Raw genomic sequence first — 25362 nt, forward strand, 5'->3', positions numbered from 1 at the left:
CGCGCCCCCCCTATTCCCAGCAGCCTCCCTGACCCTCATACACCCCGCCCCTCCCCCAGCAGACACCCTGACCCCCGACCCTCACACATCTCTCCCAGCGGCTTGCCTGACCTTCATTCTAGTGACTCTCCTCCCTCCCCACACGCTAAACAGCTGTCCACCCAAACCCCATCGTCCACCAAAACCCCATCCTCCACCAAAGGCCCATTCCGTCCTCATTCTCCTCACGATGACCAGACAAAAGATTCATTTCAATTCCGCCCCTGAATCCCTCCTGGTCCCTAATCCACAGGCTCACAGGCATGGCCCAGGGCCTCAGCCTGATTGACACATTCACAGCTTCCTCCCGTTGGACGGACTGTTTCTCTTCTACAATTGCTCCAGATGGACTAAAGTCTTTGATTGGATGAGCAGCTTGTTACAGAATGCTTTTGGTAGCTACATGGTCACCTGTGGACCTGCCTGTTGAACCAGTTTAATCAATCTTAATTACACCCTGCTGTAGTGACTTCATATCCATTGATTTCTTCAGCAGAGCCACGATAAGGATGCAGTAGTCACTGGGCTGACAGTCCACAGGCCCAGGCTAATGTTTAGAGATAGTAGTTTCAAATCCCAGCACAACAGACCTTTCAGTAGCAGCCAGCAAAATACCAAGCCAGTCTAAATAATGGCTACCATGACAGCTGTTGCCAATTGCTGTAATAAAAACATTCGCTAATGCCCTTAAGGGAAAAAAAATCTGCCACTCTTACTCAGCCCAGACCCACAGTAAATTAGTTAGCTCTTAACTGCCATCTGAAATGGTCAAACAAGGCCCTCAGTTCAAGGGCAATTAACAATGAACACCAAATATGGGCCTGTGAGAGACTCCTATATCTCGTGAACAAATAAAGGAAAGGAAAGATGTCACATCAGAAATTCTCCTAACACTATTTTTAATGGATCCACATTCATCTTAGCCAAATGATTCCTTTTTAAACACCTATAGAAGCTTTTACAGTACATTTTAATGTTTTTTTTTGCTAGATTGCATCCATATTCCATTCTCCCTTTCCTTATAATTTTCTTTGTCATCTTTTGCTGTTTTCTATAAACCTCCCAATCCTCAGAGTTATGACTATTTCTGGTGACTTTATAAAACCTTTTATTTAATCTTATATAGTCAATAACTTCCCTTGTCATCTACAGTTGACAGACCTGTTAAAGTTCTGAGGAAGGGTCACTGTATCTGAAACATTCACGCTGCTTTCTCTTCACTAGACCTGCTGAATTTCTCCAGCAATTATTTCCTTGTTTCTGATTTCCAGCATCCACAGTTCTTTTGGGTTTTTTTACCTTTTAGAGTGTTTTAACTTTGAAGGATTAGTTCTTTAAAGACCATACCTTGGTGTGGCATGGTGGCTCAGTGGTTAGCACTACTGCGTCACAGTGCTAGGGACCCAGGTTCAATTCCACCCTCAGGCGACTGTCTATGTGGAGTTTACACATTCTCCCTGCATCTGCGTGGGTTTTTTCCACATGCTCTGGTTTCCTCTCACTGTCCAAAGGTGTGCAGGTTAGATGGATTGGCCATGGTAAATTGCCCATCATGTCCAGGGAAGTGCTGGCTAGGTGAAGTAGCCATGGGAAATGTAGGCTTCCAGGGATGAGATGGGTCTGGGTGGAATGCTATTTGGAGAGTTGCTGTGGACTTGATGGGCTGAATGGCCTGCTTCCACACTGTATGGAATCTATGATACCTGAAGTATCATTTTACTACTTAGGACAAAACATATCATCACTCGTTCTGAAATGTTAACTCTGATTTCTCTCCACAGATGCTGCCAGACCTGCTGAGCTTCTCCAGCAATTTCTGTTCTTTGTTTCTGATTTACAGCATCTGCAGTTCTTTTGGTTTTTATATCAAACTTTCAAATAGACTATCATTTCATCATCCTCTATAAGGCTGAGCTAATTTTATATTCACAGTTTACTTAAAGTGCAGAAATATAAATCAGGAAAAATGGTACCTTCCTGGTTGGCGCTTAAAGATGGACTTACATCATTGATCCAGCTGTTGAAGGCAGATACCCGGGTGTAGACTGTTGGCTTTCTCGCTGTGTTACAAGGATAGGTTCCTGTAAAGCTCCCCACTCCGTTGACATACCATCTACCATCACTACCAAAACAATTCAAAGGACTTCCTGGGTCACCCTGAGATAAAAGAAATCTCTCCATTATACCGTTCCTTTGCTTGAAAAAAGAAAATACATTGCCATTTGGCTGTCTTAAAATTCAGTTGGTTTTATTGTCTCAGAATTTACAAAAGCTCCATTAGCATCTGCTGAGCTCCACGTAGCATTTTCCACACCAGATGTCAATTCTCTAAATCAGAAAGTCATATCCAATTTCTTGGGTTCTGAAACTGATTCAAACTGGAAAATGCAACAGATGGATGTTTGTGGGATTCATGTCCATAGTCCTTCAATATGAATCCCAACAGGTGAGACTGCAGGATCACTTATCCTGAAACTCAATGTTTTATCATTACCCTGCATCTTCCAAAATGGAATTAACTGGAATGCCAAAGGAGCTGGGAGTGGGGGTGCAGAATGATGGTGGTGTTGTGGCAATGTCACTGGCTAATAATCCAGACATCCGCAGGCCTAAACTCTGAGATTGTGGGTTTGACACCCACCATGGAAGGTGGTGGAGTTTAAATTCAGTTTTTATTCATTCATGGGATGAGGCTAGGCCAACAGTTATTGCCCATCCCAGAGGGCAGTTAAGAGTCAACCATATTGCAGTGTGTCTGGAATTACATGCAAGCCAGACCAGGGAAGGATGGCAGTTTCCTTCCCTGAGGGACATTAGCGAACCAGATGAGTTTTTCCAACAATCGACAATGCATTCATGGTCATCATTAGACTCTTATTCCAGAGATTTATTGAATTCTATTTGTAAATCTGGAACGGAAAGCTAATCTCAGTTTTGGTGACCATGAACTTGTCACCACTTGTTGTAATCTGCTTCATTAATGTCCTTGCAGGAAGGAAATCTGCCATCCACACGCTGTCTGGCCTAGATGTGATTTCAGACCCACAGCAATGTGGTTGACACTAAAATGGCCAAGCAATGCAACTCAGTTCAAAGGGCAACTGGGGACAAGCAATAAATGTTGGTCTTACCAGCGACATCCTTGAAAGAATAAAGAAAACTGAAAATCCCAATGCAGCCCAATATTAAACAGAAAATTACAATCATGTTATTTACTTCAGAATTATTCAACAGCCATAGTTTGCTACCTCTTAATTTATCACGTCTATACTTTTCAAACTAGGTTAAATTTATAAATATAAAATCTGTAGACACATTAAGTGATGCATGATGAATACCTTCAGCAGGTGGATTTAATGCATTGCTGATTGTCATACACAAACTGTTATGTCGTGGAAATCTGGAACTCTCTCTCCAAAAACTGTCGATAATTAGTCAATTGACAATTTCAAACCTGAAATTGCTTGTTTTTTTTTAAGTTAAAGCTATTACAGATTACAGATTACAAGTAGCTCGAATCAGAATCAGATCAGCCAACTGCTGAATGAAGAGGTAGGATTGAAGAGCCAAAGGGAATCCTCCTTTTCTCATTACCCCAGGGCTGAGGCTATAAACCACCAGGCCACTGATTTGTTTTAGAACAGCCTGATGAACAGAATTCAGCACAGAACAGCACATTTTCAGTATTTACCTATTTCATTTTATTCCTCGATATATTGAAACCAAAATTGTGTGCCTTCAGAACTGTTGTTAAACATAAAATCCAACCTTGCTGTCATTTGTTCACCTCTTCATTCTGAAACATTGTCACAAACTAGCCCAGTGTTTTTTCTGCAACTCTTGTAGATTGACAGTATATTTGTTGCTGCATTTGATGGAAATATTGATGGGTTCCACATCCACGTGGGGTGCTGATGGAATTCCTCACCATAAGTCCTCAAGGAGCGTAAAGATGCTGATTCCTCATTTTGCTTTCCTGGGTCTACACTCCCCTGGACTTTTGAAACTGCACTTCAGCACTTGCTCAAATGCACAATTCCAGTTTTTCACAGACAGTGAGCTTCACCAAGGCCGTGCTGTGCTTAGGTTTGTTTCCTGGGCTGTAATGTGGCTCAGATGGATGAAAAAAAATACTCCTTGTGAGTTTCCTTTATCCCCATTCACAGCTGCACTGAGATATTAGTGGAACACAGCTTCTTCCAAATTTCAACAGTTTGTAGAGTGTCCCAGAGCTCAGATTCCAATAGGGAATGTTCCTGAGTTCCACGTACTAACTCCAAAAGCGTTTTGCTGAGTTCTAACAGCACAGAGCCATCCAAATGTTCATCACACCTCACTGAGTCACCAACTACACAAACCCAGTATGGTTCAATTGCCTTTTTAAGGAGCATGGCTCAACAGTTCTCTTCTGCATGGAGCTTGCTTGTATCTTTGTCTGCCTTTTTTTCCAAAAAAAATGTTACCTGAGAACGCCTCTTCAGTGACTCCCTTATCTGTTTTGAATAGCTTACTGAAAACTTTGAAACCAGTTTGTGGACAACATCAAAATTGGTAGCATACTAGACAGTGAAGAAAGTTTGCTAAGATTACAAAGGGATCTTGATCAAATGGGTCAATGGACTGTAAAATGGCAGATGGAGTTCAACCTGGATAAATGTGAGGTATTGCATTTTGGTACAATAAACAAGCATAGGGCTTATACAATTAATGGTAGGGCCTTGGGTCATGTTGTAGAACAGAGGGACCGAGGGGCTCAGGTACATAATGCTTTGAAGTTTGTATCATGTATCAACAGGGTAGTTAAAAAGACATTTGGCATGCTTGCCTTCTTTGCTCAGTCCTTTGAGTATAGGAATTGGGAAGTCACGTTGAGTTTGTACAGGACATTAGTAAGGCGTCTTCTGGAATATTGTGTCTAGTTCTGGGTGCCCAGCTATAGGAAGGACATTATTAAGCTGGACAGAGTTCAGAAGAGATTTACCAGGATGTTGCCAGGAATGGAAGGTTTGAGTTATAAAGAAAGGTTGGATAGGCTGGGACTTTTTTCACTGGAGCATAGGAGGTTGAGAGGCAACCTTATAGAAGTTTATAAAATAATGGTGGGTATAGATATGGTTGATGGTAGTTGTCTTTACCTTAAGATAAGGGATTTCAAGACTAGTGGCACATTTTTAAAATGAGAGATTTAAAAAGGACATGAGGGACAATTTTTTTTTTTTACACAGACCGTGGTTCGTATGTGGAATGAACTTCCAGAGGAAGTGGTGGATGTGGGTACACAGTTACCAATTTAAAAGATATTTGGATAAATACGTGAATAGGAATGTTTTGGTAGGCTAATGGGCCAGGAGCAGGCAGGTGGGACCAGTTTAGTTTGGGATTATGTTCGGCATGGACTGGTTAGACCGAAGGGTCTGTTTCCGTGATGTATGACTCTAAGCTCTGCCCCTGTTCCTAGGTAAAACTGAATGTAATTAATATTTTGGAATAGTCAAATATTGTATTGGACATTGGAACTCAAGTGTTACAATACTTTTTGTCTATTTCCTGAATGTTACAACGGTCTTTGAGTGCTGGATTGGACAGGAAGATAAAATGTATATAAGAAAACGAAGGGGTCCTCCTGTGGTGCGTGATAGCGCCCCTACCCCGATCTGGGAGCCCCTGATTCAAGTCCCAGCCGCTCCAGAGGTGTGTAATAACATCGTTGAACAGGTTGATTAGAAAAATGGGTTAGATAAAAATATATAAGAAAAGGAGTTAATTACACCTTACATCTTGAAAAAAAAGTGCCATTATACTGAAGGTTTCTTTAGGATGGCTTATAAAATACAAAAGTTTCTGACTATAAACCTCTAAAGAAACAGCTTATCACAGATTATTTACATGGTTGCACATAACGTATTTATAAAACTAGGACAGCTTGCCTTAAACTAACAGAAGTCTGTATAACGATTAGGGTCAGAAGAGTTTAAATTAATTAGCATTAATGTAACAACATTGATAATTTTCCTACCCATCTTCTTTTGATTCTGTAAAGAATATTCTGGATAAGACCGGAGCCCAATTGCCACCTTTTTATCAGCTGTGGATATAACTCCATCTTTAAGATGATTTTCTGAACTCAATCCCAGTAAATTCTCAGTTTTAGCAAACAATGTCAGAATAAATTCTATGTGCTAACCATTCATTTCTGTTCTGTCCAAAATCCCATTTCTATGTTTCAAGAACGTTGCTGAGATGGTTTTGATGTTCAGATACAATATTTTGCATTCCTGTTGACTTTGATCTCTGATGGTTCAGTGATTAGCACTGCTGCCACACAATGTCAGGGATTCAGGCTCGATTCCACCCTCAGGCGACTGTCTGCGTGGAGTTTGCACATGCTCCCCGTGTCTGCGTGGGTTTCCTCTGGGTGCTCCAGTTTCCTCCCACAGTCCAAAGATGTGCAGGCTAGGTGGATTGGCCATGGGAAATTGCCCTTACTGTCCAGGGTTGTATAGGTTAGCCATGGGAAATGCAGGGTTACTAGGATAGGGTAAGGGGTTGGGTCTGGGTGGGATGATCTTTGGAGGGTCGGTATGGACTTGTTGGGCTATATGGACACTGTATGGGTTTTATTCTGTTCTATTCATACTCACTTTGAGAGTTTCCCTTTCTCCTGATCCCATTCTAAACATGCCTTAATTAATCCTTTCTGAGCGATGTCAATAGCTTCGTAATTCAGGACTTTAATTTTTCTTGTCAGCATTTTTAGTCTTCCATGCAATTCATGGAACACATCGTTTCAATCTTGTTGTGATCTTACTCGACTTGTGTCCTCTGTTGATTGAAACATACTAATTGCTGAAAAAAGACCATTTTTGTCTATGTCTTTTAGCCTTGTGCTCATCAAAACAATCTGCAAGAATACCAATTCAAAGGGAAACACCAACATTGATACAGCATGCAAGGAGAGTCCTGGTTGATTGGAAAGTGGGCTCTGATTGGTAGAGACACTGCCATGAAGAAACTATCTAGCCAATGCAGTAAAAATGTTCATTTCTACTTGAATTGGTATTCTTGCAAATTGTCCTGACAAGGGCAAGATGAAAAGCTTCACCAAAATGATTCTTTTTTCTGCAATGTATGATTCCTTGAAGGAAAACCTCAAGAAATGTGGCATGTCCACCATGAGCAGAGAGGAAATCTTGCAAGAAAGAACAACCTGCAGAGCATTCTCAAGTATTGATTCTGAATCCTTCAGACAGCAAAGGAGGCAAGCAAGCAAGACAAGCTAAAAAGGCAGGAGTCCCAACAAAACCAGACAACTCATCCTTGCAGGTCTGCCAGGACCTCCACAACCAAGTTAGATTGTACAACCAATGGCTTTATGCGCCCAGGAAACAGCCATCTTTCACAATAAAGGACAACTAGGTTTCAGTTATAGGGAGAGATAGAATAGGCTGGGGTTATTTTTCCTGGAGCATCAGAGGCTGAGGGATGATCTTATAGAAATTTATAAAATCACGAAGGGCATAGATAGGATGAATAGCCAAGGTTGTTTTCCCGGCATAAGGGAGTCCAAAACTAGAGGGCGTAGGTTTAAAATGAGAGGGGAAAGATATAAAAAGGACCTGAGGGGCAGCTTTTTCATGCAGATGGTGGTGCATGTATGGAATGAGCTGCCAGAGGAAGTGGCAGAGGCTGGTACAATTACAACATTTAAAAGGCATCTGGATAGGTATATGAGTGGGATGGGTTTAAGGGATATGGGCCAAATGGTGGCAAATGGGACTAGGTCAGTTTGGGATATCTGGTCAGCGTGAATGAGTTAGACTGAAGGGTCTCTTTCTATGCTGTACACCTCTATGACTCTATAACTGGCATTGACTGATCAATTTACCCCCAAGGTGGTCATATCAATAGCAGGTCAGACTGCCCTGGAAAATGCTGTTAACGATATAAATGCTACTTTTAACATTTGAATTTTAAACTAGAGGCATATGGGTGCAAAAGGTTTAAAACTAGGTCAGAGAGCAGATCACTGCAAACATTCTGGAGTGTTAGTGGAAGTTTGTTTATACTGTGAGATTAATGACAGCAGGAACTAAACATTGAAAAGCATTGGTTTGATTTTGGCTTCCAAAGCCCAGAAATTGAAAGTTTTTATAACAGTTTGGAGGAGACTCGAATAATAGCTTTTTTTCCTTCTAGAAACGATGATATGACAGTTCAGAAAAAGTACCGTAACCCTGCGGTGAACATTTTGTTTCTGAAAGACCAGGAATGTTTGGTTAGATTGGGATTGTAACAGAGCTAAGCCCAGCAATCTGTAACCAGTATTTACTGGACACAGATCATCACAGTCACCCACCACTACCAGCTCAAGGGCCTTCATAACAGGTTAAGTGACCTTCCAACTCCTATTCTCTTGAAAGATGGATGGTGAAGTTTTACTTATCTTGAATAGAATAGAACCACTGTCAACGAGGAGAGCAGCACTTTGAATCATTACAATGCTGGAGATTAAAGATGATAGAGGTGTTACTGCCCCTGACACCTGCTAATTCCATTGGGAACTTTGAAGTACGAGAATAAGTAGTCAAGTTCACAAGAGTCTCGGGGAGAGTTTACACAGCAGACGTCAGCTGCATAGCCATTCGTCAAATTCAGGCTGGAGTGTGTCTGAAGAGATTTTGATCAGCTGTTGGTCTCCACAATTGAACACTCACGAAGTTGGACATTTTTGAGGGTAAGTGTGTCAGATGAAAGGAGGGAGTGTCAGTGCTCTCGATGTTTCAGCAGAATTTTGCAATGTTCTCAGTCTCTGGGTTCAGTGGGCCTAGTGGGTGAAACTCCTCCTCTGCATCTTTGTGTTCTTCTTCATCTTCCTCCTCCCACTCTTCCTCATCTTTAGGAGATTCCAAGTCATCGCCTTTTGTATTCAGGTAACACCAATATAAAGGCCACTGCCTCCTCATTAAAATACAGTCACATCACACACTGCACCTCCGTGAGACCTAGTTACAGATGTTGTTCTTGAAGATTCACATGTTCTTTCATCTCCTTCATTCACTTCTTGCAACCTGTGCAGGGTCTCTCTGCTTGCCTTGCTGCTCCTCCTCCATCCCTGTTGGGGGGGAGACAGGTGGGGGGGAGGGAAGGGATGGGGGGAGGCAACATCCTTCAAATGAGATGTTACACCAAGGCCCAGTCTGCTCTTACCTTTAGAAGATTTGGAAGAAGAGCAGACGAGTGATCCCTGGTGTCCTGGACATAATTTTCCTTCAGTTACCATCACAAAAAAAAGACAGATTATTTGGTCATTATCACACTGGTATTAGTGGGAGCTCACTGATGGAATAAGATCTCATGAAATTCCAAAAGCAAAGGCATTTATCCCATCTGACTAGACTAGATTTTAAGTCGGGTCTTAGAAGTGAAGGGCCATTAACGCAATGAGTTATATCACACATTCATTCCTGTTCCTATGATCCACCAGCACCATCTTCCCAAGGAGAGGCTGCTGTTCTAACCAATGATGCCCACGTCCTAAAAACAAATTTACAAACTGTCATCAGGTGTAAGCAAATGTGACAGCTCCCTTTGATGAGTGCATACCACAACAATGTTTGAAACGTACAGATTTAATGACATACTTCACATGCAGTCTTGGAATACCCTCCGACACAGATCATGGTGTCCATCACGTTAGTTCCCCACCAGTCAGACCTGCTGCAGGTATCGTGTTCGACTACTGGAAGTAGGGCTTGCTGCATCTTGTGAGATTTAGGCCCCTTGGCTACATAATATTAAACACAGGGTATCAGTTCATAGAAAGACAGATAATGTTTCACTCTGGACAAATAGAAAGGAATGACAATATAATACCCGATTAGAAATTGTCAGTTCGCAACATCTTATACCTATGAGGGGATGGTGTGTTACAGACCCACCTTGGGAGTCCAGGTTGTTATGGCAACATACACTTTTACAGGCATGTTGCAACATAGAGCTTTGGGCAGTGACAGTAGAGGTTCCAATAATCTTTCTATCATGTGAGTGACCAGGAATCTCTCCCAGTCTATCCGTCTGCCTTTGGTGTGTGTTTGAAGTGTTTACAAGTGGATAATCATTCCACTTGGCCTTGTTATGAATGCACCTTCCTAGACCATCAAGGCTTGGAGAGAGACTCAAACCCAGAACCTCAGGGACAGGGACACTAACCACTCCACTACAAGACCTCCCCCCACGCCCTCCATCCATTTGTACTTGCAGAAAGTGCCATACTTAAGTGGGGTTATTGATTTGTTCGCTGAGATGGTAGGTTGGTTTGCAGATGTTTTGTCACCATACTTGGTAACACCATCCATGCACCTCTGATGAAGCGTTGTTGGTCCTTCCTGTTTGTTACTCATGTGGGTCCATTTGATGTGGTGGTTGGCCTCATTTCTGGTTCTGCTTCATAGTGGTTGGTATATGGAGTCTATTTCCACGTGTTTGTTGATGGAGTTCCGGGTTGAGGACCAAGCCTCTAGGAATTCTTATGCGTGTCTTTGGTTAGCTTGTCCTAGGATGGTAAACTTGTCCCAGTCAAATTGTTGGCCTTCTTTGTCCGTGTGTATGGAAACACATGGAAATGAGTGATAGTTGGTCACATCTCTTGGTAAGTAGTTGGTGCTCATGTATCCTGATAGCGAGTTTTCTCCCAGTCTGTCCGATGTAGTGTTTGTGGCAGTCCTTACATGGGATTTTATATATAATGCTGGTCCTGTTAGTTGTGGGAATGGGATCCTTTGTTCTTGTCAGTAGTTGTTGTTGTGTAGCTGTGGGTTTGTGTGCTATCACGATTCCTAGTGGTCGGAGCAGTGGTCTTAATGGTCCAACAAAGAGCTAACAGTGAGCTCCAGACTAGTGTATACAGGAAGGCCATCCATACAGACCAAATGCGTAACTACAACAGCAACCATCCCAACACCCACAAGCAGAGCTGCATCAGACCTCTGTTCAAAAGAGCCATAACACACTGCAACACCCCAGAACTGCGCAAAGCCAAAGAAAAACATCTCCATAGTGTCCTTATAAACGGCTACCCAAAAAGCGTAGTTCACCGATACTTACTCCACAGACAACAACAGGAAGATACAACATGCCCGAATGCGTTAGTCACCCTGCCATACATCAAGAACATATCAGAGATGACCACCAGACTACTCCGACCACTAGGAATCGCGATAGCACACAAATCCACAGCTACACTACGCCAACTACTAACAAGAACGAAGGATCCCACACCCACAACTAACAGGACCAACATTATGTATAAAATCCCATATAAGGGCTACCACAAACACTACATCGGACAGACTGGGAGGAAACTAGCTATCGGGGTACATGAACACCAACTAGCTACCAAGAGACACAACCAGCTATCACATGTTTCCATACTTGGACAAAGAAGGCCACCAATTTGACTGGGACAATGTAACCATCCTAGGACAAGCCAACCAAAGACATGCACGGGAATTCCTAAAGGTCTGGTACTCAACCCGGAACTCCATCAACGAACATGTGGAAACAGACCTCATATACCAACAACTATGAAGCAGAACTGGAAATGAGGTCACCCACCACATCAGACCAGACCCACATAAATAACAAGCGGGACAGACCAACAACGCTTCATCGAAGGCGCATTGATGATGTTACCTAGTACAGTGATGAAACATCTGTAAACCAACCTACCAGCTCGGCAAACAAATCAACAAGTTTTCTCAAACCAGGTTAAGCACTGGGGACAGACTTCACCACCTAGGGTCGTATTCCCTCCAGTAGAGGTGGTTAGGGGATGATCTAATGGAGCTATTTAAGATAACTAAATGATTTGGTAGGGTCAAGAGAGAGAGACTATTTTCTTTGTTTGGGGTTGTTGGAGTGTTTGGAGGGAGGGTGATCTCAAGAATCGTGCTTTGATCTTGAGATGAGTTTTACACTGTTCCAGGCTGCTACCAGGGAACAGAATCTTCCACTAAAGGGAAGAACTCTCCACCCAGCACCAGCCCCAATAAAATTCAAACACTGTTGAAACTTACAATAAGCTGTCACTTTAAAAAATGAGGCAGATAGGTTTTGATTCAGGCAGTATATTAATGTTTATTTAGTCATAATGGGCAAATAGAACAGTACAGCACAGGAACAGGCCTTTCAGCCCACAATGTTGTGCTTAACATGACGCCAAATGAAACTGATCTCTTCTGCCTGCCCTTGGTCCATACTGCTCCAATCCTTATATATTAATGTGCTTATCTAAAAGTCTTTTACATACCCTTATCGTATCTGCCTCCACCACCATCCACAGCAGTGCATTCCAGACTCCTACCACTCTGGGTAAAAAACCTTCCCCCTACGTCTCCTTTGAACTTTCCCCTCTCACCTTAAATGCATGCTCCCCAGAATTAGACATTTCAACTCTGGAAGAAAGATTCTGACCATTAACCTTATCTATGCATCTCATAATTTTACAGAATTCTATCAAGTCTCCCCTCAGCCTCAGATGCTCAAGAGAAAACAACCCAAGTTTTTTTAGCCTCTCCTGTTAGCTCATACCCTACAATCCAGGTAGCATTCTGGTAAACCTCTTCTGCACCCTCGCCACATCCTTCCTGTAATGTGATACTCTAAGCATGTCCTAACCAAAGTCTTATAAAGTTGCAACATGACATCCTGACTCTTGTACTTAATGCTCTGACCAACCACACTATCTAATTGTGTGGCCACTTTCAGGGAGCTATGGACTTGAAACCCAAGATCCTTCTGTACATTAATGCTGTTCAGAGTCCTGCTAGTAACTGTATACTTTTCCTTAACATTTGATCTCCCAAAGTGCAGCACCTCACACTTACCTAAATGGAGTTAAAATATGGAATCACTAATTAAACAGAACAGGCTCAAGGGGCTGAATGGCCTATTCTTGCTGTTAAGTTCATATTTGATAATGTCCAATTGGTAAATAGAATGATGCTTGGTTTTTGGCTGATTGTGTCTGCATTGTCCATGTCCCCTTTACCTGCTGGTGCTTGCCTCCATTTTATTTCCAATGAAAGGGCACTCTGAGGATTCATGTTAAAGGACTGTGGACAATCGTTCATTTGAAAACACTGAGGAGGTACCTGGACTAGTTTATTTTAATTTACAAACAGGTTACTAAAAGGACAAATGGGAACATTTTATTTCTAAAGACACGTCTTGGAGGTCACAAGGGATAAATTAATTGCTAAGACTTATTTCCTACAAATCACATACCTGCATCTATGGCCGTCAGGAGTTACTGTTTTTGATTTTATTTGGCGTTCACTTGGCATACAGCCTGCTAAGTGAGTGAGTGAGAGACAGAGAGGGGGTCAGAGAGATACTGAGCCAGCTGTCCTCTGAAAAGCCTCTGGAAGAGGTGTTCCTGATGTTTCCTGAATGAACTGCATCGACAAAAGTCCCACAAAGAACTGCCTTTGTTTGTTGACATGTCAAAAGTCATCTTGAATATTTCATACCTCCTTTTTCCTTCAAGAACTAGCAATTATTGGCCAAAGTATTTTTTACCTACTGAGGTTATTCTCCAAAGAGAAAGTTCTTTTATCTTTAATTGGTATATGTGTCTAGTGTTATTTAGAAGGGAAAATATTTATATTTCCACACTTCAAATTGTTTTAATTTGATTTGCAAATTTGCTGAACATCCTGAGGAAGTGGTGGATGTGGGTACAATTATAACTTTAAAAGACATTTGGTTAAGTACATGAATAGGAAAATCTTGGAGGGATACAGGCCAGAAGCAGGCAGGTAGGACTAGTTCAGTTTGGGATTACGTTCAGCATTGACTGGTTGAGCCAAAGGGTCTGTTCCATATTGTATGACTCAATGACTCCAAGTCTTATTTTATAATACATCAATAATTATGTTGTTTATAAAAGGATGCTGGTTGATGGGTCTTTTTATCTTAAACCTAATGGAGATGAAGATTATAACTGACCATATCAGTAACAAAGTAGAACATTTAAAACTATATTGTGACTATTGGAGAGTGACAGGGCACTCAACTGTAAAAAAAAATTAAAAAAAGTTAAGTGCAATAGTATTTGATGTCCGCTCAATTCAGAAAGCAGGTATTTAACTCTAGTTAAAACAACAGGTTACATCCGAATAGACTGTCCTTTCATTGTTGTCATGTTTAGGGATCATTTCTTCGAGATTGAGCTATATTTAAATGTTGTGCCCTAAAAGAAACTCAATTCCTGCAGGTATGACAGGAACTGAGATAGTGAGCAGCTTGAGATGTTAATGTTTCAGAACGTCTAACAAATACTATAACAATATTGATAAATAATATTCCGAGTACAGTGGGGATGATTCTATTCATGTCAGACCTGTATCAGGTGCCTTGAGAGACCAGGCAGCACTGGCAGATTCCACAAAGAGCCAGGAGTCCAAGGCAGAAACCATCTTTCAGTCAAGACCTTAAAGCAGGGCCTTGTCTTCCCTCTACCGTGGACATCATGTAGTTCTACCTGAAGATGGGTACCGAAGTTCTAGGGGTGTCCGAGCCAATACTTATCCCTCAGTCGGCAGCTAAAATAAATTCTCTGCCCATTTAACTTAGTGCTGTTTTCTGGGACCTTGCTCTACAATTAACTATTAAGTTTCCCTATAACAGTGACTACTCTTCCAAAATACGTCGTTGGTCGTGATGTTTTTGAATGTCCTAAGGTCAGGGAAGATGCTACAAAAAAGCTCGCTTCTAGTTTAAAACTCTAGTCCACTAAAGTGCAGGTGTTGTTTGAACAATAGTAAAACGAGCATGGAAGCAAGTAACCCACTGGGAGGATTCTTTCTTGTGTAGTTGCCACTGGCCAGCACCATTTGAAGGGGAGGAGAGATGACAGAACCTGCTCCCTGGTGAATACTGGAACTCTGGGTGCTAGTACCCAAACACAATACCTTATCGCTCATTGGCTGAAAGGAAAAATAGCAAGAAAGACTGGCATTCCCATCATACCTTACTACTTCGGAGTGATTCAAAGTGCCCTGCAGTCAATGAATACTTTAAAAGCACCGACATTGTAATAACATAGAATTCGCAGAGGCCAAACTGTGCACAGCAAGCTCCCACAAACAGTAAGGAAATAAACGACCAACTGGTCTGTCTGTGGCATACAAACACAGGGAGTTGAAGGAGTTCAGCTGGGCAGATGCTATGGAGAGGGAAACAGGGTTAATGTTTCAAGTCTATTGTGGCTCTTTTCTTTGGAACACAGTTTTGAATACTGGGCTTGAAACTTTAACTCTGCTTCTCTCTGCACAGACGCTGCTGACTTTCACTAGCATTCACTGTTTTTATTCCAGTTTTTCAGAACAAACAGTATTTTGCCTCCATTTTAATTCTGATTTAGGCAATAGTTGTGATATGAGCCGAGAGCAGAGTCCTGCTTTTCTTAAAGTAACAACTTTTGCAATTATCTGAGAGCGTAGCTGGGTCATTTGTTTAACATTTCATTCAAACAACAGCCCATGGAACAGGACAGCATTCCTACAGCCCTAATACTGGGAAAAAGATAAAGTCACCAGAGGACTGCACTCTCATTAGACAGAGATGACTGCTGGTGTTTTAATGTGAGTCTCTATGCCTCAGGTGAGGGGAAAGGTTGAGAAGGAGAGTCCTTTATGGTAATCTAAACTGGTGTGGAAATTGAACCCACACTGTTGGTTTGACTCTGCGCTGCAAAAGGTTTGCGTCACATGCAGACAGGGTGCTTAAGAAGGTGTTTAGCACACTCGCCGTCAATGCTCAGACCTTTGTGTTTCGGAGTTGGGACATCACGTTGAGGCCTCTTCTGGAATACTGTGTCTAGTTCTGGACTCCCTGTTTTAGGAAGGATATTATTAAGCTGGAGAAGGTTCAGAAAAGACTTACCAGGAATGTAGGGATTGAGTTATAAGGAGAGGCTGGATAAGCTGGGACTTCTTTCACTGGAGTGTAAGAGGTTGAAGGGTGACTGTATAGAGGTTTATAAAATCATGGGGAGTATAGATAAGGAGAATGGCAGGTGTCTTTTCCATAGGGCAGGGGATTTCAAGACTAGGGGGCTCATTTTGGGGCAGCACGGTGCCTCAGTGGTTAGCACTGTTGCCTCACAGCACCAGGGATCCAGGTTCGATTCCACCCTCGGGCGACTGTCTGTGTGGAGTTTCCACATTCTCCCCGTGTCTGTGTGGGTTTCCTCCGGGTGCTCTGGTTTCCTCCCACAGTCCAAAGATGTGCAGGTTAGGATGGATTGGCTATGCTAAATTGCCCATAGTGTTCAGGGATGTGTAGATTAGGTGGGTAATAGGTGTTGGGTCTGGGTGGGATGCTCTGAGCGTCGGTGTGGACTTGTTGGGCCGAAGGGCCCTGTTTCCACATTGTAGGGATTCTATGATGATCTATGATCTATGATTTTTAAGGTAAGAGGAGAAAGATTTAGAAAAAACACGAGGGGTAATGTTTTTACAGAGAGAGGCTCGTGTGTGCAATGAATTTCCAGTAAAGGATGTAGGTATAGTTACAACGTTTAAGACATTTGAATAAGTACATGAATAAGAAACGTTGGAGGGATATGGGCCAAGTACAGGCAGGTGGAACTAGTTTAGTTTGGAATTATGGTCAACATGGACTGGTTGGACCAAAGGATCTGTTTCCGTGATGTATGACTCTGACTCTATAAATGAGCTAACCACCAGTGTTGATCTAAATCATATTCTTGGAATTAAGACTTGAATCCACAATCCCTTAACTAAAAAGGATAAGTGCTATCATTAGAGATAACAAGGTGTAGAGCTGGATGAACACAGCAGGCCAAGCAGCATCAGAGGAGCAGGAAGGCTGACGTTTCAGGCCTAGACCCTGCTTCAGAAATTCAGAAGTGCTATCATTAAACCACCAGATGGTGCTGTAACTCAATTTCTTTTCAGCAAAATCTTTTAACTATAGAGGAATCTCAACCATCCTCTGATATGACCCAGTGAGCCTCTCAGTTCAAGGGAAATTAAGGATGGGCAACAAATGCCGGCCTTGCCACTGACTCCCACACCCCGTGAAGGAATAAAGAAAATAAACCCAAGCCCATTCTTGATCAGTTCAATCATTCTGACCACAATACAAAGGTACTTTCAGAAATTAAAGGATTATGATCAACAAAGAAATTTAAAGGTGACTACTTTACTAAGATTAGAGGACTTAAATATGAGATTAATGAAGAAAAATTAGAAAAAAAAAAGGAGAATTGACATAATGAGGAGATGCCGATAGATATCATGATGCTACAGCAGTCACATACAAGAAACTGTGAAGGAGTGGAATGGTCTGATAGGAGGGGAGAGAACAGGATTATATATAATAGTTGAAATAAAAATATTTGCAGATTCTGGCAGAGTCAGGAGGCATCATTCATAGACAAGACGGAACAATAATAGGCTACAAACTACCAGCAGAGATCAGGGTAGAGAATGTACAGAATAAAACCACAAGCACAAACCTCATGGCAACACAAGCCACAAACTAGTTCTGTCTGGAGTTAGAAGAGTATTAAAAACTTGGAGAGAGTTATTGAAAGCAGCTTCAGACAAATTCATATGGATTCACAAGATGTGACAGTGGTGTCAAATGAGTAATTTGCAGCAACTTTCAATCCTGCGCTCAAAGATAAATCACGAGTTGTGCTGTAGATATAAAAAGGGCAAGTTTTTTTAACCACAATATAAAGGACGTTATTATGGATCAGGTTGCTATTCCTGACAAAGTCCACCAGTTTAAAGACAAGGGTGTTGTGTCGTGCAGAGTTCATCCCGGTGTCTTTAACAGCTTACTTTCACTTTGTTTTCTTCAAGGGCAAGAATGCTCAACACAGCTTCTGCCTTACCAACTCGTTGGAAATTTTTTGAAGGTCACAGGTTTGCAGATGAGGTTTTCTGAACAAATATGGACTAATTCAATTTTCAGAAAAATGTTTAATGACAATAAATTTCAGAACCTTGCAGAATCAGCAGTGAGCAGTCACAATGAGTCAATATCAGATATAATCCTGCTAACCGAAGCTGTGAATTTGCCTGGGCACCAGTTCCCACTGGTGTTCTACAGAGACTGGGCCCATTGTTTTCAACCATCTCCATAAACAGCCAGGAGGTGGGTAGTGGAGAAATGATCTGCAGCTTTGTGGATGTTACAATATTATCTGCATGACCTTAGAACTGTGCAGGAGAGGAATTTATTTCTAAACAAATAGAAACAAATAGGGAGAATGAGTTGATTTCTCGCAAATGGCAATTGGTATTTAATCGGGTAAAGGTATTGTTTTGTATTTGGTATGAGCAAGGTTAATATGGAACAGAACTCTCAATGGTTGCGAGAGATCTTTCTGTCATAATTCCCTAAGCATTCATGTTTACAATGTTCAGAAGGGTCCAGCTATTTTAGAAATCAGGAGGTTCATCTTCTATCAGAGGGCATTGTCTTGTAGAAAGTTGAATCGTGGTTTATCAATGCCTCGTAAGTAAGCTGCAGCCATCTCAGAATCAGACTCTGCAAAGTCTCCAACAGCTCAATGGGCTGAGGAATGGCAGATGGAGTTTAATTTCAAGAAATGTGAGGTGTTGCATTTTGATAATACAAACAAGGACAGGACTTATACAATTAATGATAGGGCCCTGGGTCATGTTATAGAACAGAGAGACCTATGGGTTAAGATACATAATTCTTTGGACTTTTCATCCCAGGTAGACAGTGTGGGGTTAAGAAGGTGTTTTGCCTTCATTGCTCAGACCTTTGAGTTAGGAGTTGGGATGTCACATTGAGGTTGTATAGGATGTTGGTGAGGTCTCTTCTGGAGTACTGTGCGCAGTTCTGGTCACCCAGTCATAGGAAAGGTATTAAACTGGAGAGGGTTCAGAGAAAATTTGCCAGGATGTTGCCAGGAAGGTTTGGGATATAAAAATAGGCTGAATGAGCTGGGATTTTTTTTTCACTGGAACGCAGGAAGTTGATGGGTCACTTTATTGAGGTTTATAAAATCATGAGGGGCTCAAATAAGGTGAATGACAAAGGGTCTTTTCCCTAAGGTGGGGGGCATTCAAATCTAGGGGCCATATTTTTAAGGTGAGACGAAAGAGATTTAAAAAGAATACAAGGGGCAACTGTTTTTGCACAGAGAGTGGTTCATGTGTGGAATGAACTGTCAATGAAAGTGATGAAAGCAGGTACAGTTAAAACATTTAAATAAATTCATGAATAGGAACATTTTGGAGCAATACAGGTCAAGCGCAGGTAGGTGCGAATAGTTTAATTTGGGGTTATGGTCAGCATGGACTGGTTGGCCCTACCATCAAGCCTACCCCAGCTCAGAACCTCCATCTCCCAGACCTGCAAAGGAATAGCCTACTGAACCGGATCATCCCAAATGGACTGCAATCCACATTCAGGCCATTCCAATTTGGCCCTGACTGCAACAAACTCTACATACACAACATCCAGATCCTCCAAAAAAGCCCACGCTCTCAGCAAAGCACTGGCATCTTCCGGCCCTATAATCAAGCCTACCCCCAGCTCAGATCCTTCCTCTCCCAGTCCTGCATAGGAATACCGATATCTATTTCAAGCCCATTGACTCCCACAGCTACCTCCTCTACACCTCCTCTCACCCACCTTCCTGCATGGATGTGATCCCCTATTCCCAATTCCTTCGCCTCTGCTGCGTCTGCTCCCAAGATGAGGCATTCCACTCCCGTACATCCCAGATATCGTCTTATTTCAAGGACCGCAACTTCCCCCCTTCGGTGATCGAAAATGCTCTTGACCGTATCTCTTGCATTTCCCGCACCTCTGCCCTCACATCCCCTCCCCACGACAAAAACAAAGACAGAATCCCCCTTGTCCTCCCATATCATTCCACTAATCTCTGTATTCAACGTATCATTCTCCACCACTTCCGCCACCTGCAATCTGACCCCATTACGAAGGATATATTTCCCTCCCCACCCCATCTGCCTTCTGTAGGGACCGCTCTCTCCGCGACTCCTTCGTCCGCTCCACACTTCCCACAAGCCCCACCACCCCCTCCTCCTTTCCCAGCAACCGCAGGAAGTACTACACCTGCCCCTACATTACCCGCCTCACCTCCATCCCAGGCACCAAAAAAACCTTCCACATCAGACAGAGGTTCACCTGCACATCTGTCAGTGTGGTTTATTGCATCTGCTGCTTCCAATGTGGCCTCATGTACAACAGTGAGACCAAGCAGAGGCTCGGAGACCGCTTTGTATAGCGCCTGTGCTCTGTTCGCAACAAACGACAACACCTTCCAGTTGAGAATCATTTCAACTCCCCCTCCAACTCCCTGGGCAACATGTCCATATCCTGGGCCTCCTCCAGTGTCACAACGACGCCACCCGGAAACTGGAGGAGCAGCACCTCATATTCTGCTTCGGGAGGCTACATCCCAACGGTCTTAATGTGGACTTTGACAGTTTCAAAATCTCCCCACCCCTGGCCTCATCCCATGACCAACCCTCTCTCTCATCTCCGCCTCCTTGACCTGACACAACCTGTCCATCTTCTCTCCCGCCTATTCGCCCCTCACACCTCACTGACCAATCCCCACCACTGCCTACCTGCACTCACCTATTACCATCCCACCCACCTTCCCCAGCCACAACCCTCCTCTCTCTATTTACTTCAGAGCTCCCTTCCCCCTCCTCCATTTCTGAAGAAGGGTCCCGACCAGAAACATCAACTCTCCTGCTCCTCTGATGCTGCCTGGCCTGCTGTGTTCCTCCAGCTCCACACTGTGTTATCTCTGACTCCAGCATCGGCAGTTCTTACTATCACTGGTTGGACTGAAGGGACTGTTTCCATGTTGTATGACTTGATGACTCTGAACACTGCGGAGTACTTTGAACATTCCCCATGCACTTAATTTTTAAGTGTCCCTCAACAGGTCACACTTCTTGCAGCAGAGACGTATTTGACCCTGCATGTAGCTGGTTCTGGTTCTTGTCCTGTTATGTTTAGTCTTTGCTGGACAGAGGGCTATTGGAACAGGGAATCTATGTCACAAGTAGCTTCTGAAGCTGAAATTATAACATCAATTTAAAGGTAAGGCAACAGTTGGCAAGGTTGAATTTAGAGGTTGCATAGAATAAAGGCTGAATTATTTTATGGAGTTAGGAAAACTCAGCAGTCCTGTAAAAATGGCAGCGGGGACCCAGATGCAGATATCACATCCTATTTCCAACAGATTAAATTCTAACTGGCCAGGTTTTCAGGAGGAAAATTAAAATTCAGCAGGGCCTTTTATTCCGCTGTACTTGAACTGATTAAATATTTGTATTGGCTATAGGGTAACTATCGATGCCTTTCTGCATCTCTAACACTGGTTCCCACTGTAGTAAAGTGGAAGATGACTGATCAGGGTTCAGAAATTAGACTGGACTCAGAAACCCTGCCCCTTGAAGAAAAACCAGTGCAGAGTCCTCACTGTGGGACAGAGAATAATCCCTTCTGCACTAACAATGGTTTGATGTGATACCCTGGATTTCCTATAGTTTTTGTGTCCTTTGTGACCCAAGTGCCAGTGTGAATGGCATTACATATAACAGAAGCCACCGGTATCAATATCCTGGGGTTACTGACCAGAAACTGAATTAGTCCAAGAGCAGGTCAGAGACTGGAAATACCACAGTGAGTAACTCACCTCCTGACTCCCCAAAGCCTGTCCACCATCTACAAGGCACAAGTCAGGAGCATGATGGAGTTCTCCCCACTTGCCTAGATGAGTGCAACTTCAACAAAACTGAATGAGTTTAACACTATCCAGGACGAAGTAGCCCAATTGACTGGCACCACATGCATCAGCTTCAACATTCACACCCTTCACTATGATGAATAGTAGGAGGAGAGTGTATTATCTATAAGATGCACTGCAGAATTTCACCAAAGATGCTGTGGCAGCGTCTTCTAAACTCACAACCATTTCCATCCAGAAGAAAGAGGGCAGCAGATACACGGGAACACCATCACCTGCAAGTTCCCCTCCAAGCCACTCACCATCCTGACTTGGAAATATATCACTGTTCCTTCAGCGTCACTGGGTCACAATACAGGAACTGCCTTCCTGCACTGTGGGTGCCTCTACACCACACAAACTGCAATGGTTCATGGAAACTCATCGCCATCTTTACCAGAGCAATTAGGGATGGGCAACAAATGTTGGCCTTGGCAGTGAGGTCAACATCTCATGAATGACATTTTTTTTTTAAAAAATATACAAAGTTGGTGGAAAAGGGAAAAAAAAACAAACCCTGTCACAAGAAATCACAGGCCAGCCAAGTATTGTGGAGTCCTCATCCTCCCAAACACCAGCAAATATTCATTTCTGAACCTGGATTGGAACAAAGTATTTAACAGGTGATCAGATTAACTATGGGGAAAAATGTCAGTAAATATCCCAGCTCTCCTCTATCCTCCCTGATAACAGCCTCAACTCTCTCGATACACACACACACACACACACACACACGAGTATGCAAATGAGAAGCAGGAGCCAATCAGTCCCTTGGGGTTGTTCTGCAATTCGAAAGGAACATGACTGTTCTGATTGTGGCTCCAACTCTGCTTTTATGTTCATCTATGATACCCTTTCATTCCCTTGTCAATCATAAACCTGTATAGCCTGTATTAAAGTGATCTCGCCTCCATTGCTCTCTAGAGAAGAGAATTTCACAGTCTTAAGTGGAAGAAGAAGTTAATAATATAGAGTTGTTGGTTGGTTTGCCAAGCTGCGTGGTTTTCATGCAAGCGTTTCATCTCCTTCTAGGTGACATCATCATGGACCTTATAAATTCAGAGTGGGACAGAACAACAGCGCTTCAACGGAGGCTACACAGCACTGACAATGTCACCTAGAAAGGAGACAAAATGTTTGCATGAAAACCAGTCAGCTCAGCGAACCAACCAACAACTCCAACCGCAACCCAAGCTACAGATCTTTGTTAAAACAGTTAATAATATTTAATAAGATATAGGGGCAGAAGTAGGACATTCAGCCCATCGAGGCTGCTCTGCCATGCAATGAGATTATGGCTGATCTGATAACCCTCAACTCCACTTTCCTGTCATTTCCCCTAACCCTTAATTCCCCTACTGAATAACCCCTAATTTTTAAACTGTGACCCCTAGTTTTAACCTCTCCCAAAAGGGGAAACAGCAGCTCATCACTCACCTTGTCAGGCCCCCTTTGAGCTCACTAAGATTATGTCTCGATAAGATTATCTCCCATTCTTCTAAACTCCAATGGCTCAGCCTGTCCAACATTTCCTCCTAAGATAATCAGTTCATCCCAAGATTCAGCTAAATGAACTTTCTCTGAACTATTTCCAATGTGATTACATCCTCTCTTCAATGACAAGACCAAAACTGTACACAGTACTCCTGGTGTGTTCTCACTAGTTCCTTGTCCAACTGGACCAAACCATCCCTACTTTGATATTCAATTCCCTTTGCAATGAAGAACAACACTTCATTTGCCTTTCTAAGCACTTGCTGCAGCATCATTATAAAGATTTGTGATTCATGTACCAGAACATCCAGATCCCTCTGTACCTCGGACTTCTGCAGTTTCTCCACAAGTTCTATGCTCCCACATGCAGTCAATCACATGACCCAAGTCAGTCTGAGCTGAAGCACTAAGCAGACAGTTTACTTATATTAAAAAAATGAATTTGGGCTGTGAAAGCTAATGAAAAATTACATACTGTACCATTCAGTTTTCCCCATCCAGTGACCACACATGTGTAATTATCTGGTAGTTCTTCCCCTGCTGCAGGGAGACAGGTTAGTCTAATCTTGTCAGTGAAAACGACTGGCCAGGAGAGCTTTAATAAAGCTAAATCAAACCTACAAAAGAATGATGCACAGCTTACTATCAAATTTAAAGTTCTATTTTTATTGAAATTGAATATGACAATAAAGCTGGAGATTATAATTCACTGTACAAAGGTCAGACGCCTATTGGCAAGAGCTATTAAAATAGAATGTCTCTCAAAGCAAGGTTTTATTGAGTATCACCCCAAGCATAAATCTACACCACCTAGAGAGACAAGCAGGTTTATAGGAACACCATCACCTTTAGTACTTATCTGCCTATAGAATACTTTTACATTCTGTACCATGTTAGCTGCCAGTATTTTCTCATACTCTCTCTTATTACCTTCTACACTTCACCTATGAAGTTTCTAATTTTAAGCCTGCTTCTCACTTGTACTATCAAACTGACATCTGTAACCTATTCTTTCTTGGCTTCATCTTACTCTGAGTAGGATTTTCCTCTCCCTGGAGGTGGTGAGGGAAGTGGCACAAAGGGGAAAATTACTGGGTGAGTCAGCTCTGGTAAGATACTCACTCTCTTCTCGCCACCTCACTAATTATGTGTTGGATGAAGAGATCGATGGCTGACCCTCTTAACCCATCACCAAATAAAGCTCTTGAGTGATAAATTAATGGTCACACATTGGCCTCATCTCGCCACCTTCCTGATTACCCAGCTCCCTAATGATGAGAAAGGTGGCTAGTTTCCTAGGAATCCAGGTTGACGCACCTACTGGGTTATTGGGGGTGTCCTCCAATTACTCCAGTCTGGGGGCAATTGGAGGGACTGAAAGTGGGCTTGGCAAGGAGTTGACCTCTGAAAGCCTGCCTGGACGAACAAAACCAGAACTCTCTGGATAGTGCCAGATAATACTCTGGATAGAGTATTTGTGGATTGGGAGGCGGGGCATTAGAATTTGGTGTTTGTAAAATATTGGCGTTTGTAAAATGCTAAGGGGGAAAGCAGTGCATGGACCCTTTAAAAGACGATGTGCTTTTTCTATGCTCAGAGATTTTAAAAAGTCTGTGAGCAGCTTGAAAGTCTGCAAGTACAGAGAGCACCTGAATTGAAACATTTGTATCTAAAGGCTGTACAGTTAGCAGGCCAAACACCAGTTTTGTTTTGATACCAAGGCTAGTTTTGAATTTAGTCAAACAATTTAAACCAGGCTCTTAGATACCAAAAACCAATTAAATTTAAACCTGATGGTTTTGACAACATAGGACCAATTCTATTGTAAGAAATTGATATGTCATCAAGGATATAAATGAAGAAGGCGGTTGGGCAAAGGCAGAAGAACTAACTGCCACCTGCCAGAGTTAACAGCTCTCAGCTCTCAAGAAAGAATCGTTGGGTCTCACAGGCTTCTCTAAGTCTTAGAGAAACCACCATCTAAG

The 25362-nt window shown here is 42.6% G+C and overlaps 1 protein-coding gene across 6 annotated transcripts in view; it reads right to left on the minus strand.

The window, feature by feature from the left end:
- Nucleotides 1-25362, minus strand: part of LOC109916956 (proproteinase E-like) — a 202709-nt gene that overhangs the window by 11678 nt on the left and 165669 nt on the right. For all 6 annotated transcript variants that reach the window (XM_048614936.1, XM_048614933.1, XM_048614932.1 and 3 more), the window contains 3 exons: nucleotides 23858-23994; nucleotides 9681-9823; nucleotides 2044-2196 (listed from right to left, as the gene is read on the minus strand). In XM_048614936.1, the coding sequence (XP_048470893.1) occupies nucleotides 2044-2196; nucleotides 9681-9823; nucleotides 23858-23994 (433 nt within the window). The remainder of the gene's footprint in view (nucleotides 1-2043; nucleotides 2197-9680; nucleotides 9824-23857; nucleotides 23995-25362) is intronic.

Source organism: Rhincodon typus, chromosome 31 (genome assembly GCF_021869965.1).
Source record: "Rhincodon typus isolate 14 chromosome 31, sRhiTyp1.1, whole genome shotgun sequence".
NCBI classification, from domain to species: domain Eukaryota; kingdom Metazoa; phylum Chordata; class Chondrichthyes; order Orectolobiformes; family Rhincodontidae; genus Rhincodon; species Rhincodon typus.